The sequence below is a fragment of the Phytophthora ramorum genome (genome assembly GCF_020800215.1).
Source record: "Phytophthora ramorum isolate Pr-102 chromosome Unknown Phyram_PR-102_s0008, whole genome shotgun sequence".
NCBI classification, from domain to species: Eukaryota; Oomycota; class Peronosporomycetes; order Peronosporales; family Peronosporaceae; genus Phytophthora; species Phytophthora ramorum.
This window is the reverse complement of record NW_027150654.1, coordinates 1,723,362-1,736,475: the sequence shown is the minus strand read 5'-3', so window position 1 is coordinate 1,736,475 and position 13,114 is coordinate 1,723,362. Positions and strand designations below refer to the sequence as shown.

The 13,114-nt window shown below is 53.2% G+C and overlaps 2 protein-coding genes across 2 annotated transcripts; one reads left to right on the top strand and one right to left on the bottom strand.

Moving 5' to 3' along the window:
• Nucleotides 1–3,116: 3,116 nt before the first annotated feature.
• KRP23_9485 (uncharacterized protein) lies at nucleotides 3,117–3,791 on the top strand (the record flags this gene model as incomplete). The annotated part of the gene is made up of 1 exon (XM_067895042.1): nucleotides 3,117–3,791. One exon carries the CDS (start codon nucleotides 3,117–3,119, stop codon nucleotides 3,789–3,791), a length of 675 nt encoding a protein of 224 aa, XP_067742664.1.
• A 5,827-nt stretch (nucleotides 3,792–9,618) lies between these two features.
• On the bottom strand, nucleotides 9,619–11,215 carry KRP23_9484 (uncharacterized protein; the record flags this gene model as incomplete). The annotated part of the gene is made up of 3 exons (XM_067895041.1): nucleotides 9,619–9,816; nucleotides 9,888–10,800; nucleotides 10,854–11,215. The coding sequence occupies 3 exons, from the start codon at nucleotides 11,213–11,215 to the stop codon at nucleotides 9,619–9,621; spliced, it is 1,473 nt and encodes a 490-aa protein (XP_067742663.1).
• Between the last annotated feature and the right edge of the window lie 1,899 nt (nucleotides 11,216–13,114).

The following is a 13,114-nucleotide window of genomic DNA, read 5'->3' as shown; positions in this document are numbered from 1 at the left end:
TGTATAATGCTGGCTCCCGCGCGTCTTCTCCTCTCTTCTTTAGATAGAGTGACTTTGTCGGCTCCTGGACATTTTCTACCGCCGCCTCCCCGCCCACACCGGCTTCATCCGTTGCAGAGTGTGATGCGGTGTGACCCATAGTGTATTGGGTGGCACCCGAAGCTCTTTAGTGACTGATTCCTCCAAATTGTGCTTGTTTCCTCGTTCTGCATTTCTCTGTTGATCGTGCTCCATGAGTGTGTTATGGCGCCCCATTCCGCGTTCACTGTGAATACGTGATGAGGGTCCTCAAGTCCGTGGTGCACCCATAGCAGCTCCTCCTCCGCTGGTTTGGAGGTTAGCTCCGGCCAATTGGCGATGATGGCAATGATCTACGAGCGCATACGTAGTCTATGGTCGTCCCTTAGTCCACATACCTGTTGCTATTCTGGACTGAGATTCTATCTTCACTGGTGTAAGTGGTCTACGTGCTTCCGTCAGATCGTTTCGCAAGACGTCTCCTGTGATTTTCACCATTCTTCGCTCTATCATCGCCCAATTTCCTACTGCTGTTGCTGCTAGTGCTACGAATTCTGCTTTTAATTCTGCCAATCCGACCCCCTCTCCTCCCCATGCCAGTTGCGGAGCTGTTTCTGCCACTTCTGCTTTGATCCATCCGGATGGAGTGCGGTCGGGTAGCGCGAAACTCGATTTCCACACCCACTTGATGCTTGGGGTAGAAGGCCACGCGTGGCGGTCAACGTACAGCAACATTGGGATAAGAACTGCTGATGCGATCATCGTTCTTTGGTGAACTGTATTCGTTTCCCCTGCCGCTAGTAGCAGCCGCACTATCAGGGCCACAAACGCCTTCATCCATGCTTCGTTCGTTGTGTTGTCCACTCGTGCAATGTGCCCCAGATACCTGATACTGTCTACCTCCTTGAGCGTGGGGTCATTTTCTATTTCGTCATACATAATTCTACTGCAATAATAAATAGGAGCAGTGCTAACGGGCACCCCTGTCTGATTCCACTTGTAACCAGCGTCTGTTGCGAGAGACTCCCATTTGCCACAAACCGCACTTTCGTTCCTGTATGAATTGCGGTACTGTCGCACAGAATCATTTGGCATTTAGCACCGCAAGGAATAAAATCCCAATCCAATAAATCGCATGCATCGGCAAAGTCCAAAGCAACACTTGCGCTCGACTCAAGTTTTCCCGCCTCTGGTAGCAAACTTTGGCTGCTTCCAGTAGGTCGATAGCTTCGTGTATCGTTCGTCCAGGAACGAAACCGAACTGTGTGCGGTGTAGTAACCTTGAAATATGTCGTCGTACCCTCTATGTTAATATACGCGTGAATAACTTGTAGCGGGTATTCAGCACCACTATTGGTCTATAATTTAGCGGGTCACTTGTGATCCCACCTTTGCTGATGCTAAATATGAAGGCATCCACGTAGGTCTTCATCGTAGTGCCATTGCCCATGCATGAATTGAGCAGTTTCGCTAGAATTGGCGCTATCTTTTCACATTTGTCCTGATACCAATCATTGTTCAGATCGTCAGGTCCGCACGTTTTTTCCTCTTGCACTTTTTAATCGCTGTTGCGACTTCCTCCTGCGTGATTTCATCTATGCCCTCCAATTTCAGTGCATTCTAGTTCCCTTTTAGTCGATCTAGATATCGTCCTATGTTTCCTTTCTCCTCTGCAGCTCCTTTGAAAATGGGAGACCTATTTTCAGCTAGACTGTCAGCTTTATCGTGAGCCCCCACTTGGAGTCAATTATTCTTGATTTGAGGGATGGAATTGTGTTATCTCCAAATTTGGTACCGATTCTGCGAAATAACAGCTTAGTCGAGGCCCTGGTGATCCATGCATTTTATTAATCAGGATCTTCATCCTCAGATTTCCACGCTCCGCTTGTAGCCTTCTCAATTCCGCCAGTGTGGCTGCTAGTTCCTGTTCCGTTTCCGCTGCAGTGTAGCTGGACTTGTTCAGCTTCTTTTTGAGTCTGCGTATGCTCTCCCGGAATCCGCTGGTCATTCGTTTTCTCGCTGCGCTCTTGAATTGCACCATTTCGGAGGCCTTAAAAGTGTCCCATGCGTCCGCTACTTCACAGCCGGCAGCGTTACCAAACGATTGTTTGAGTAGCTCTATCCTCTAGCCTATCATGCTGTGTGTGACGGCTTGCGCATAGTGTGGCGGTGGGTAGACCGTCGGCATCTTGCGCACCCGCACCGCTCCGGTCGGTAGATGTATTTCCCGTATGACCCCCTGTGGTCGGAGAGGAATGAGGTCTTCTCTTCGGCCACGACATAGTATGAGCTACTGTGTGTTTAAAAACCCATAGTGCCGCATACTGCACCGTCGCTGCGCTGTGTTCCATCTCTGTCTGATAGGTTTTTCTAGGAATATTAGGTCTCTGTGTCCATGTTCTGTGTTCTCTCGCACTGCTCTCAAGTGCTGTCCTAGCTCGTGCAAGTGCGTCGCCAATCCCCCAATATTGTATGTTGCCACTCCAATTGTTCTATCAAATTTGCTTTGTCCAAGTGTTGATCTACGCCGTTTTCGTTGTTGCTGCTTCCGCTCTGCTCGCTCGTCGAATGGTACGACGAGCGCATTGCAAAAACTCGCCGCGACAACGTGGTTCTGCCCGCGGCATTCCCCTGTCACGAGACAAGATGGAGATGGTGCAGGTTCTTCCCTGCTCGAGCCTATCTCGTTTCTGAATCAGGCTGGGCAAGAATAGAATAGTAACCAGTGCAGTGTGCTGCTGGGGCTATACAAACTGCAGATTTCGCTGCTTGACACCACACAGTCGTTAAAGGACTGCTGCTCAATCAAGGATGAACAGCAATTCTTCCGTGCAGAGGAGCTGTCGAACCTGGCATCCACGACACGCACGTCGCTGCACAAAACTTTTCACCGAGTCTTCTTCAGGCGATACACAGATCGTAATGTCGTGAGAAAATGCTCCTACACGTTCGAGATACAGCTCCTCCTACATCGTAACTTCAAGAACCCAGATGGCGCACTCAAGCGGATCGTCATCTTGAGTAACCTGCAGGCCGGAGCATCTCAGCAGGTGGTGGAGCGCCATTACACCAAGGTTCGCCACATTGTCCTAGATAGTATGCGAAAGATCGTGGTCGCCGTGGACTCAACACCGAGCATGCCCGAAGTCGTCGTTCCCCCACCAGCCGCCATCTTCCCCAAAGGCATCGTGACGATTTTTGTTGACACAGCAGGCGAGATACTTCCACAGTCACTAACGACGGCGACGGCTTTGCACGAGCAGCGGATCGACGACGAGTTTGAGCGGTGGCTGACGACGACAACCACCCTTCAAGGGGCTAGCTTCAGTGATTTTGAGCCAGTGCTCACCTTCTGGAAATGCCAGCAAGACATTGGCACCTTTCGCCTGCTGCCTCTGGTGACGCGCGTGTTTTTCTCACTGTCATCTTCGTCGGCCCATATTGAGAGAGGCTTCGGGACAGCAGGTAGGATGGTGAAGCCTCAGCGCAACTCGTTGGCGCCATACAGTGCGGACATCACGAGAGGCTTCGGGACAGCAGGTAGGATGGTGAAGCCTCAGCGCAACTCGTTGGCGCCATACAGTGCGGACACCACGTTACTCAACTGCGAAAGAAGCTACGTGAATATTGCGCAGTGCCCTAAGTTCTCTGCTGTCGCTACGTCGGAGCACATCCCATCCAACGTGATGGTCAACATTCGGCAGGAGCAAGACGACAATAGGAAGTCCCTCGCAGAGTTTTTCTCCACCACCCGTTTCAACTTGGAGCTGTAGCGGGGCTACACAGTCGGTTCACCTCCTACCTTAGTGCAACATGCACTAAGGGATACATTCAGGTTGACCACTCCACAGGGTGGTCCACACTTATAGCAAAAATCATATGACTGGTAGAAAGTAATACCTTTCTACCAATGAGAGTCATTCAATAGATAGGGGTTCTGCCAGCCATCCAATGGCAGAACCTCTCATTAGAAATATCAGTTTTAGGAGGAAACCCCTTTTACAATCAACACAGTTCTCATTTGGCACCAAAGCTATCGTTCGGTTCCTTTATCTAGGTTTAAGTATACTTGCGGATACAAGTATACTGAAATTAAGCTAAATACACCTACGCTTCCTCATACACGTGCGCACACGTGTAAGCTTAAGTCGTGGGTCTAAGCAGACCCATTACACCTGGTAGCACTTTTTAGTCCGTCCAACGACCGACTAAGAACACGTTCGTATGGAATACGAACGCGGGGCTGAGAACCTTGTCCTCGGACAGTAACATGTCCGTGGGTAGCCCAAATACGTCTGCAACGCATGTTGCGCGTGCAGACTGCCCCCACCTGTCGGAACCAGAGTGGGAGGCCCTCCAACGACTGCCGACGGTCATTGGAGAAGCAGCGGTAGCAACGATGTTGCGTACGCTATCGCCGACGGAGCAACACGGTGTTGCTCTGGGTTTCATCGTGAAGGAACAGCGTGAAACCACTGCTCGAGCTTCGGCGTCGCCATCGGCCACACCGCGCGTGGAGTCATTGAAACTCCACGTAAGCAGTTACGTTGGAAGAGAGGGCGAACCTCTCCTCCGTTGGCTTGTCGAGGTCGACACTGCCATTGCGGCTCGACGTATCGTCGACCCGTTGTCGAAGGTTGCGTTCGCCATGTCATGTCTTGGTGGACGAGCGAGGAGTTGGGCATACGGACGCCGACTCACAGACCCTACGTGCTTTAGCACGTACGAGGAGTTCAAGGAGGAGCTCAAACTAGCGTTTGATCCCCCGCAAAACGAGTTCCGATCGAGGGCGGAGTTCCTCGATCTGCAACAGGGCAAGCATAACGTGCATGCTTACGCCCAAAGGGCACGGTACTTGGTCTTGAACATCGTGACCAATCCGATTGACGAGGCGACAAAGGTCGTCACGTTCATGAAAGGCCTTAGAGATGGGTCTGTGAAGACCTATCTCTTCCGAGAGTATCCAAATACTCTCGAGGCTGCAATTGCGCTCGCAATGCAAGAACAGTTCAGCCTGCGGCAGGCTAAAACTAAACTGCATGTGAACGTCCCGCGGCTGATGCCACGACCGGTGGTAAGGCCGTCGGGAGGTCCCGAACCAATGGACCTCTCGAGTGCGACCGCTGCTGGGAACCAGCAGCGTCGTGGATCAACGAATGTGCGTTACTACGCTCGCGAGTGCACAGCACCTGTGCACGCGGCGAAGAGCCGTCGTGGCGATACTGGGTATCGTCACGGGCTAACAAAAACCTAGAGGGACCAGCAGGAGCGGGGCGCCCTGCTGGCGGTGCGATCGAGCGTGTCGATATCGGACACGCTGCAATGAAGATCGCTGCCCCCACTGAGAGTCAATCTCACTGCAAGAAGCAAGATGACAAGCCGAACCTTGTCATCCTGAAGGTAAGCTCGAAGAGAGAGAAGTCTCTTCGTGCTCTAGTGGACTGTGGTGCGTCGAACAACTTTGTTCGACTGCAGAGCCTTCCAAGGCTTGACTTCGAGAAGGTGAAAACACCTCGAAGTCTATTGGAAGTGAGACTAGCAACGGGTGTCGTTGTTAGAACCGAGAAGCGTATCGTACGCGTACGCTTCTCTTATCAAGAGAAGGAGTTCGTCGACGAGCTTATCGTCCTGGAACTGGACGATAAGTTCGATATGGTGTTGGGCATGCCGCGGCTTGCACGGCATGATCCGGTGATCGACTGGACGAAGCGCACGATCGTGCGCTTCGGGAGCAGCAGCAGCGCGACAGAGAGCGATGGCCCTGTCGGCGTAGCACATGCACCACGTGGTGCATGCGGCCCTCCATCAGAGACAGCGCGGAATGCGGCTGTCTCCGGTCACCCGAAGCGAACGCCAACGACTGCGAGAGTCGTTGGAAGAAGATGTGAAACGAATCAGCAGGGCCTGGTTCAATCCGATTCGAGAGGATCTCGAAGCGTCCGGGGCGACGCGGTAGTGTCGACAGCTAATGTCGACACACAATTGGTCGAAAGACACTCCGCCGTTAGGCGTCGAGGTAAAGAAGACGCGTCGGCTCTGGGAGCCGACGCTGCAAGCAGTGCGGACGGTTGCAAACGTCCCGCACCGGAAATGCTTGCGAGCTCGCGTGCAGCCGGGCTGCACGACGAAGCGGTGCGCGATCAAGCTGTGCTTGAACGCGTGCGCCCGCGGGTAAAACCCGCCGGCGAACACAAGGAACATCTGTCCACGGCCGGGCCTGGACAAGAGGAAACTCGCGGTGCCGGGCTCCGCACGAGAAGTGAACAGCGCAAGCGAGAAAAGCTGCGCAAGTCTCGATCAGGGACCGAGACGCTACAAGCAGTGTCTGCCGGGCAGACACAGGAGTTGGAGACAACCGTCGAGACATTGAGTGTCTTGACGCGTACAAGTATTGGTCTCCAATACAAGAAGATGAGGCTGGATAATCCTCCGACGTTAGCGTCGGAGTTGATGTCGCTCCCAGTCACAAGCTGGAAGCGTTTCGCTCGCGAACTGCACGATGGACGCATCGAGCAGATCTGCATCCTCTCGGACGTCGAGAGGATGACGTGTGAAGCAGAAGAGCTGAATCAGCTCATCTCTGAGGGCGCGGACGCCCTCAGCGCGAAGTCGAAGAAGGAACGCTTCGACGAGCAAGGCTGGGACTCGCTCAAGGCGAGCTCCTTTTACAAGGTCTTGCGTGAGTACAAGGATGTTCTCCCGGACGACATTCCTGCGGAGTTACCGCAGGACAAGGGTGTTCAGCACGAGATTGATCTCGTGCCGGGAACGAAGTATTGCGTCACGCGACAGTGGCCACTGCCGCGTGAGCAAGTCAAGGCAATCGACGACTTCTTTGAAAGTCGTCGCAAAGCCGGACAAGTGCGGGAATCGAAGTCCCCGCACAGCGCGCCTACGTTCTGTGTGAAGAAACGACAGGGCGGGTGGCGCATCGTTCATGCGTATAACAAGCTGAACGATGCGACGGTACCTGCGCAGACGCCGATACCTCGAAAAGATGTGATCATCGATTCGATGACCTCGAGTACTATCTTCAGTACTCTGGATCTGAGAGACGGGTTCTATCAGATCCTCATGCGTGAGAGTGATATTCCTCTCGCAGCGGTAAGCACTCCGAGCAGCATGCTCTGTGAGTGGCTCGTAATGCCGCAGGGGCTGAAGAACGCCCCAGCGACGTTCAACAGGTGCGTCACGCACTTGTTGCGCTCGGTGCGCGACTTCGCACCGAGCTATTTCGACGACGTGTTCATTCACAGCCGGGCTGTGAATGGGAAATCGGATGTGGAGATGCATACAGAGCATCTCCGCAAGTTGCTTGAGCTCATGCGAAAGCACAAGCTCTATGCAAACCTGAAGAAGTGTATCTTCGGGGCGACCGAGATACTCATACTTGGGTATCTCGTGGGGGAGAACGGCGTACGCCCTGACCCAGGAAAGGTCAGAGTGATCAATGAATGGCCTACGCCTTCAAACATAAAGGAACTGCGGCAGTTCCTTGGACTCACCACGTACTTGTGCAAGTACGTGAGCAACTACGCGGGCAAGATTCGTCCGCTGTCGCAGCTCTTAAAGAAAGAGGCTGCATGGGAATGGACTGCTGATTGTCAGCAGGCCTTCGAAGCAGTCAAGCAGGGCTTGACTGAGGCGCCGATCTTGGCGGTGGCCGACCAAGATCGCCCATTCCACGTGGTGTGCGATGCATCCGATTTCGCGAGCGGATGCGCACTGATGCAACTCGATCACGAAGGTCGTGATCGTGTGGTTTACTACCAATCGCGTCAGCTGAAGCCAGCTGAGCGCAATTACCCGGTACATGACAAGGAACTCCTTGCCATGAAGTATGCACTCGCAAAGTTTCGAGTGTATCTACTTGGGAGTAGACCATTCGTGGTCTACACCGACCACGCATCGTTGCGTACGGCGATCAAGTCGCCGCACATATCACAAAGAATGGCACGGTGGCTGTCATTCTTTGCTGAATACAACTTCCAGGTTGAGTACAAACCTGGAAGGTTGAATGTCGTGGCCGACGCGCTTTCGCGTCGACCAGATTATGCGGTGCAAGCGGCCAACGCCAACGCAGTTGGCGTCGTCAGGACGACTACACCCTCGTCGTCCTTGTTGGATGACGTGAAGGCCGCATACGCACATGATGCGGATGCGAAGCAGTTGTTGGAGTACGTCTCCACACCTTCTGACAAGTCTCGTCAGAAGCTGGCCAAACACCTTCGTGCTCGTGTACACCGCTATCGTGTACACAATGGTCTGCTGTTTTACAGCGCAGTCGACGACAACGCAGATCGCATTGTCGTGCCGGATGATCATGAGTTGAAGCTCAAGATCACGTACGAGTACCACGATGCCCCGACATCGGGACATCCTGGCCGTGAGAAGACATACTTGCTTCTCACGCGTGACTTCTATTGGAGTCACCAGTACAAATGGGTACGCGAGTACGTTCGTGCTTGCGAGGTATGCCAGCGCGTGAAGCCTGCGCCCAACTCGCAGGCTCCGCTTCAATCACTACCGACTCCGTCGGAGTGCTGGCAGTCCATTTCAATGAACTTTGTTTTTGGTCTTCCGCAAGACAACAAGCGGAGGACTGGTATAGTGGTCTGTGTTGACCGCTTCAGCAAGATGGTGCATCTTGCTGCAGTACCAGCCGAGGTGACAGCCAAACAGACGGCATGTCTGTTTGTCGACATGGTGTTTAGACACCATGGTATGCCATGTCGGATCGGGATCCGCGCTTTACAGCGCGATTCTGGCAAGAAGTGTTTACACTTCTTGGGACGCAGTTGTCCATGTCGACTGCGGATCACCCGCAGACCGACGGGCAAACAGAGCGTGTCAACCGCGTGCTGGTTGACACCATGAAGAGCTACGCGCACTCGTTCCATCAATGGAGCGACTGCTTGCCGATGGCGGAGTTCGCCATCAACAACTCGGTGCATGTCTCGACAGGACACACACCGTTCTACGTGAATGCCATGAGGCACCCACGCGTACCGAGCGTACTCGGTGCGGTAGCTCCTTCCTTAAGTGGGGGAGGATATCCGATTAATTCAAAACAACCGGATAAGCACGCTGATACGAGCAATGTATCAGCTGTGACGACTCGCGCACGTACTGCGCGCAGTCATGGCGACGACAACACAGTGTCTACGACGGGCGTAGACACTTCAAACGACAACGAACAACACGCGCAGGCCGGGCCTGCTGCGAACAAGAAGCACGAACTGAACCAGGGGTTCAGCTCGGATGCAATGGACTTTGTCGAGCGCCGACAAGCCGTAATTCGGTTTGTCCAGGACACAATAGCAGCTTCTGTCGATCGACAGAAGCTGAATGCCGATAACACCGGCAGGGGAAACACAAATAAATTCAAAGTTGGTTCATTAGTTCTGTTAGCTACGCAGAACCTAGCTAAACATGCAGTTCCCGATTTCGGAGCAAGCTTGCTTGCTCCGCGCTTCATTGGGCCATTCACCGCGTTGGCGAAGCATGGCAACGCGTACACACTGGGCATACCGTCCAGCATGCGCTTGCACCCAACGTTTTACGTTGGGCGACTGAAGCCGTACGTGCAGCACGAGTCACCTACATCTGGTGACTCGCCAAAGCGCTCTCGAGCGCGGCGACGCGCTTCGAGACGCCGGAGAGCCTCGTCCCGACCTCGACCTTTACGTTCGAGGTCGTCTGCGCAACCTCCGCGAGCTGAGCCTTTAACAAGCTCAGCTCCTGACGCAGAGCAGCGAACTGCGACGCTTGGAGACGCTCAACAGCCTCCAAGCGAGACTCAAGGTTTGGTTGACCAAACCCGGGGCGTCTTCCCGCCCCCCCCCCCCCACCCCCGTTGCGAGACGCACGCGGGGCAACTCGCTGGATCGTCCAGCGAATTGTTGGTCATCGGAACCAGACCCGAGGTCCGGTTCATTTTCGAATTCGTTGGAGAGGATTTCCTCCCCAACACGATACGTGGGAATCACGGAATGTCCTGATGGAGGACATTCCGGAAATGATGACGGTGTACGAAGGCCGCCACCGCCACCTCCGCCGAAGGGCGTAAAACTTGGGCGAGCGCTGTAGTCGCCTACAGCACTCGGATAAGTGCTGCGAATATCGGCAGCACTAGAAGACGCCTGCGCCTGAAAACTGGCGCGCAGGGTCTTGAGGTCGCCAGGTACACACATAGACGTGTACCCGTTAATGTCCCGCTCGGTGATGCGTACTGCTCCGGGGTAGCAGTACTCACAAGCAGTGTCGTAAGACACTGCGCAAGGAAGTCCAATACCGACTGCACCATGGTGCAGTCGATCAAGTTTACCACGCTTCGAGAACTTCTCGTAGCGCTCCCGCGCCTGGCTAATCCGGCTGCGATAGCCAGCTGGTTCTTTGTTGAAGTTTTCAACAAAGGCACTCCAACTCTGACAAAGTGCCTGCCACTCGGGCACTTTGCTTCTGCGAGAAGTCTTCTTGCTCGCAAACCATCGGAGCTCATGGAAGAGCCCCATGTAGTAATCGCGCCTTTGATTCGTCAGCGGATCAAAGTGCAATCGCTTCGCGACGTCATCGTCAACGATGGCGTTGCGCGAATACAGCGCGTACAGATTTGGTGGCGCGGTCGCACCGAATCGGCTGCTGATCTCAAATTGAGATGGCATCCACGGCTCGCGCACTGGCTCAGTGCGCGAGGCCGCAACAGCAGCGGATGGAGTGGAGTCATCTCCATCCCGCGGAGTCGTTAAGGCTCCAGCGACAGTGAGCGGTGTTTCACTGCCGCTGCGCGAACGCTTCGGGCTCGAAGCGTTCGAGTCGTCCTCGCGTGTACCCACATTGGGGTCAGTGTGGCCCGGAGACAAGGTATCCTTGTCTCCTTCGAGTTCCCCTCCTCGACTTCGCTTCCGTAGTCGAGGGGAACTCCCTCTCCACCCGGAGAGTAGATGCCCACGCCAGTCTCGACAGCAATGATCTTGCCTGTCTTGTTTCGGATGGCATGTTTATCATGCCATCTCGAGTGGTATCCAGCAACAGAGAGGCGACTCTCTGTTGCCGCGCTTGTCGACATCGCCGTCGAGGCGATGTCAGTAGCGGTCGTGGCTGAGGCAGCGGCCGGCGTCGCCTTGGAGGCGACGACAGCACTTGCTGTTGCCGAAGCAGCCGGCGTCTTAGACGAAGACGTCGTTGGCGTGCTCATAGGGAATGAGCACGTGTTCTCCCGAAGAAAATACGGATTGACGTGTCGAGACCGGCACGTCAAATCCTAACGGGGGGATGGTGTAGCGGGGCTACACAGTCGGTTCACCTCCTACCTTAGTGCAACATACACTAAGGGATACATTCAGGTTGACCACTCCACAGGGTGGTCCACACTTATAGCAAAAATCATATGACTGGTAGAAAGTAATACCTTTCTACCAATGAGAGTCATTCAATAGATAGGGGTTCTGCCAGCCATCCAATGGCAGAACCTCTCATTAGAAATATCAGTTTTAGGAGGAAACCCCTTTTACAATCAACACAGTTCTCATTTGGCACCAAAGCTATCGTTCGGTTCCTTTATCTAGGTTTAAGTATACTTGCGGATACAAGTATACTGAAATTAAGCTAAATACACCTACGCTTCCTCATACACGTGCGCACACGTGTAAGCTTAAGTAGTGGGTCTAAGCAGACCCATTACAGGGGCTCTCCGATGATGAAGACGATGGTGCCAGGAGATACTTGGACCTGTAGTCAGTATTGGCTACTTGGCGACAGCGGTGATTTGCTTTTGGCAGAGCTTGCAATTTGTTGAATGTGTGGTCGACTTAGTGGTGGTGTTGGCATCTTGACAACGGCTTTGTTAGGCTTGGCGAAGGCGTTGGCGGCTTCGAGACGGTATTGTGAGACAACCTGATGCTCAGCAAAGTTGTTTGCTTGAGCCGACACATAAGTTAGCGCCATCCCGATCCTTTCGCCATCAGCACGGTAGTGCTCGGGGAGCTCGATAATCGGGAGATCGTCCCCATTCATGCGTGGTCGGTCCTGGAAGGCCGCACGCAAAATGACTTGCAAAACGCTAGGCGAGCAGATCTAAATCATAGCGAGCCAGATCCGTTTTGACCAATAAAACGAGATCTTGTCAGCCAATCAAAACAACAATTTGCAGGACGAGCCAAATTCTCGCCCTAGTTTGGATCGAAAGAAAAGTAAGCGAACAAGCCTGGTTCGGGTTCAAAAAATGGGTGGAACCATGGTTCCAGTTCGGTTTGTCCCAGGGGTGAGAGAGACTTAACTAGAGTTGTAAAATAGTTTTATACTTAACTACGGTTCAATGCGTATTTAAGGGATGAGAATTAAATATCGTTAAAACACTCGTCTGTCTGACGGTCTATTTATGTAATTGTGACTTTCTTGGATGACATCTAGAAAGCTGACCAGATCTCGAACCAGGATCGGATTTCACGAATCCCCTGCGCAGCGGAGGCACTCCCCCTTCTTACAATTTAAACACACACACACAAGTAGCTGGAACCGATCAAGAAACCGACGCACCGCACCACTCAGACTGACCAAGGGTACAATGGGTCGCAACGAAAGCGCGATTTGGAAAAAGTTTACCTCGATTGGTCCCAAGAGCGACACCAAACGTCATCCTCCAGGGAACAATCCCATCAGCACATCGCCCCGATCACAGAGATATATTCAACGGAATCAACTCATACATGTGGGAAACCACGACGATCAAAGCAGTAGCGGCAGCAGCCGAATTGATCAAGCTGTCAAGGACAGACAGAATAGCGTTGGGCATCTTCAAATTCACCAGCCTACAGCCAAGACTCCAAGAATTGCTGAGAAGCAAATGCATTCGGAATACCAGTCCATCTTGGCCACCAGACAAAACCGCGATCAGGCACAGCCTTCAAAAACTACAGGACTCTATAGTTATAACATAACAAAATAGAAATTTTCTTCCTCCCCCCAAGAGCGACACCAAGCAGCATCTTGACGTGGCCTGCTAGTACTGTTTCGACGTCATCATGAACGCGCAATCAGCACCACCATATCATGAGGCGAAGCCTCACCGGCGACGAAGACAAAGCGGACCAATATA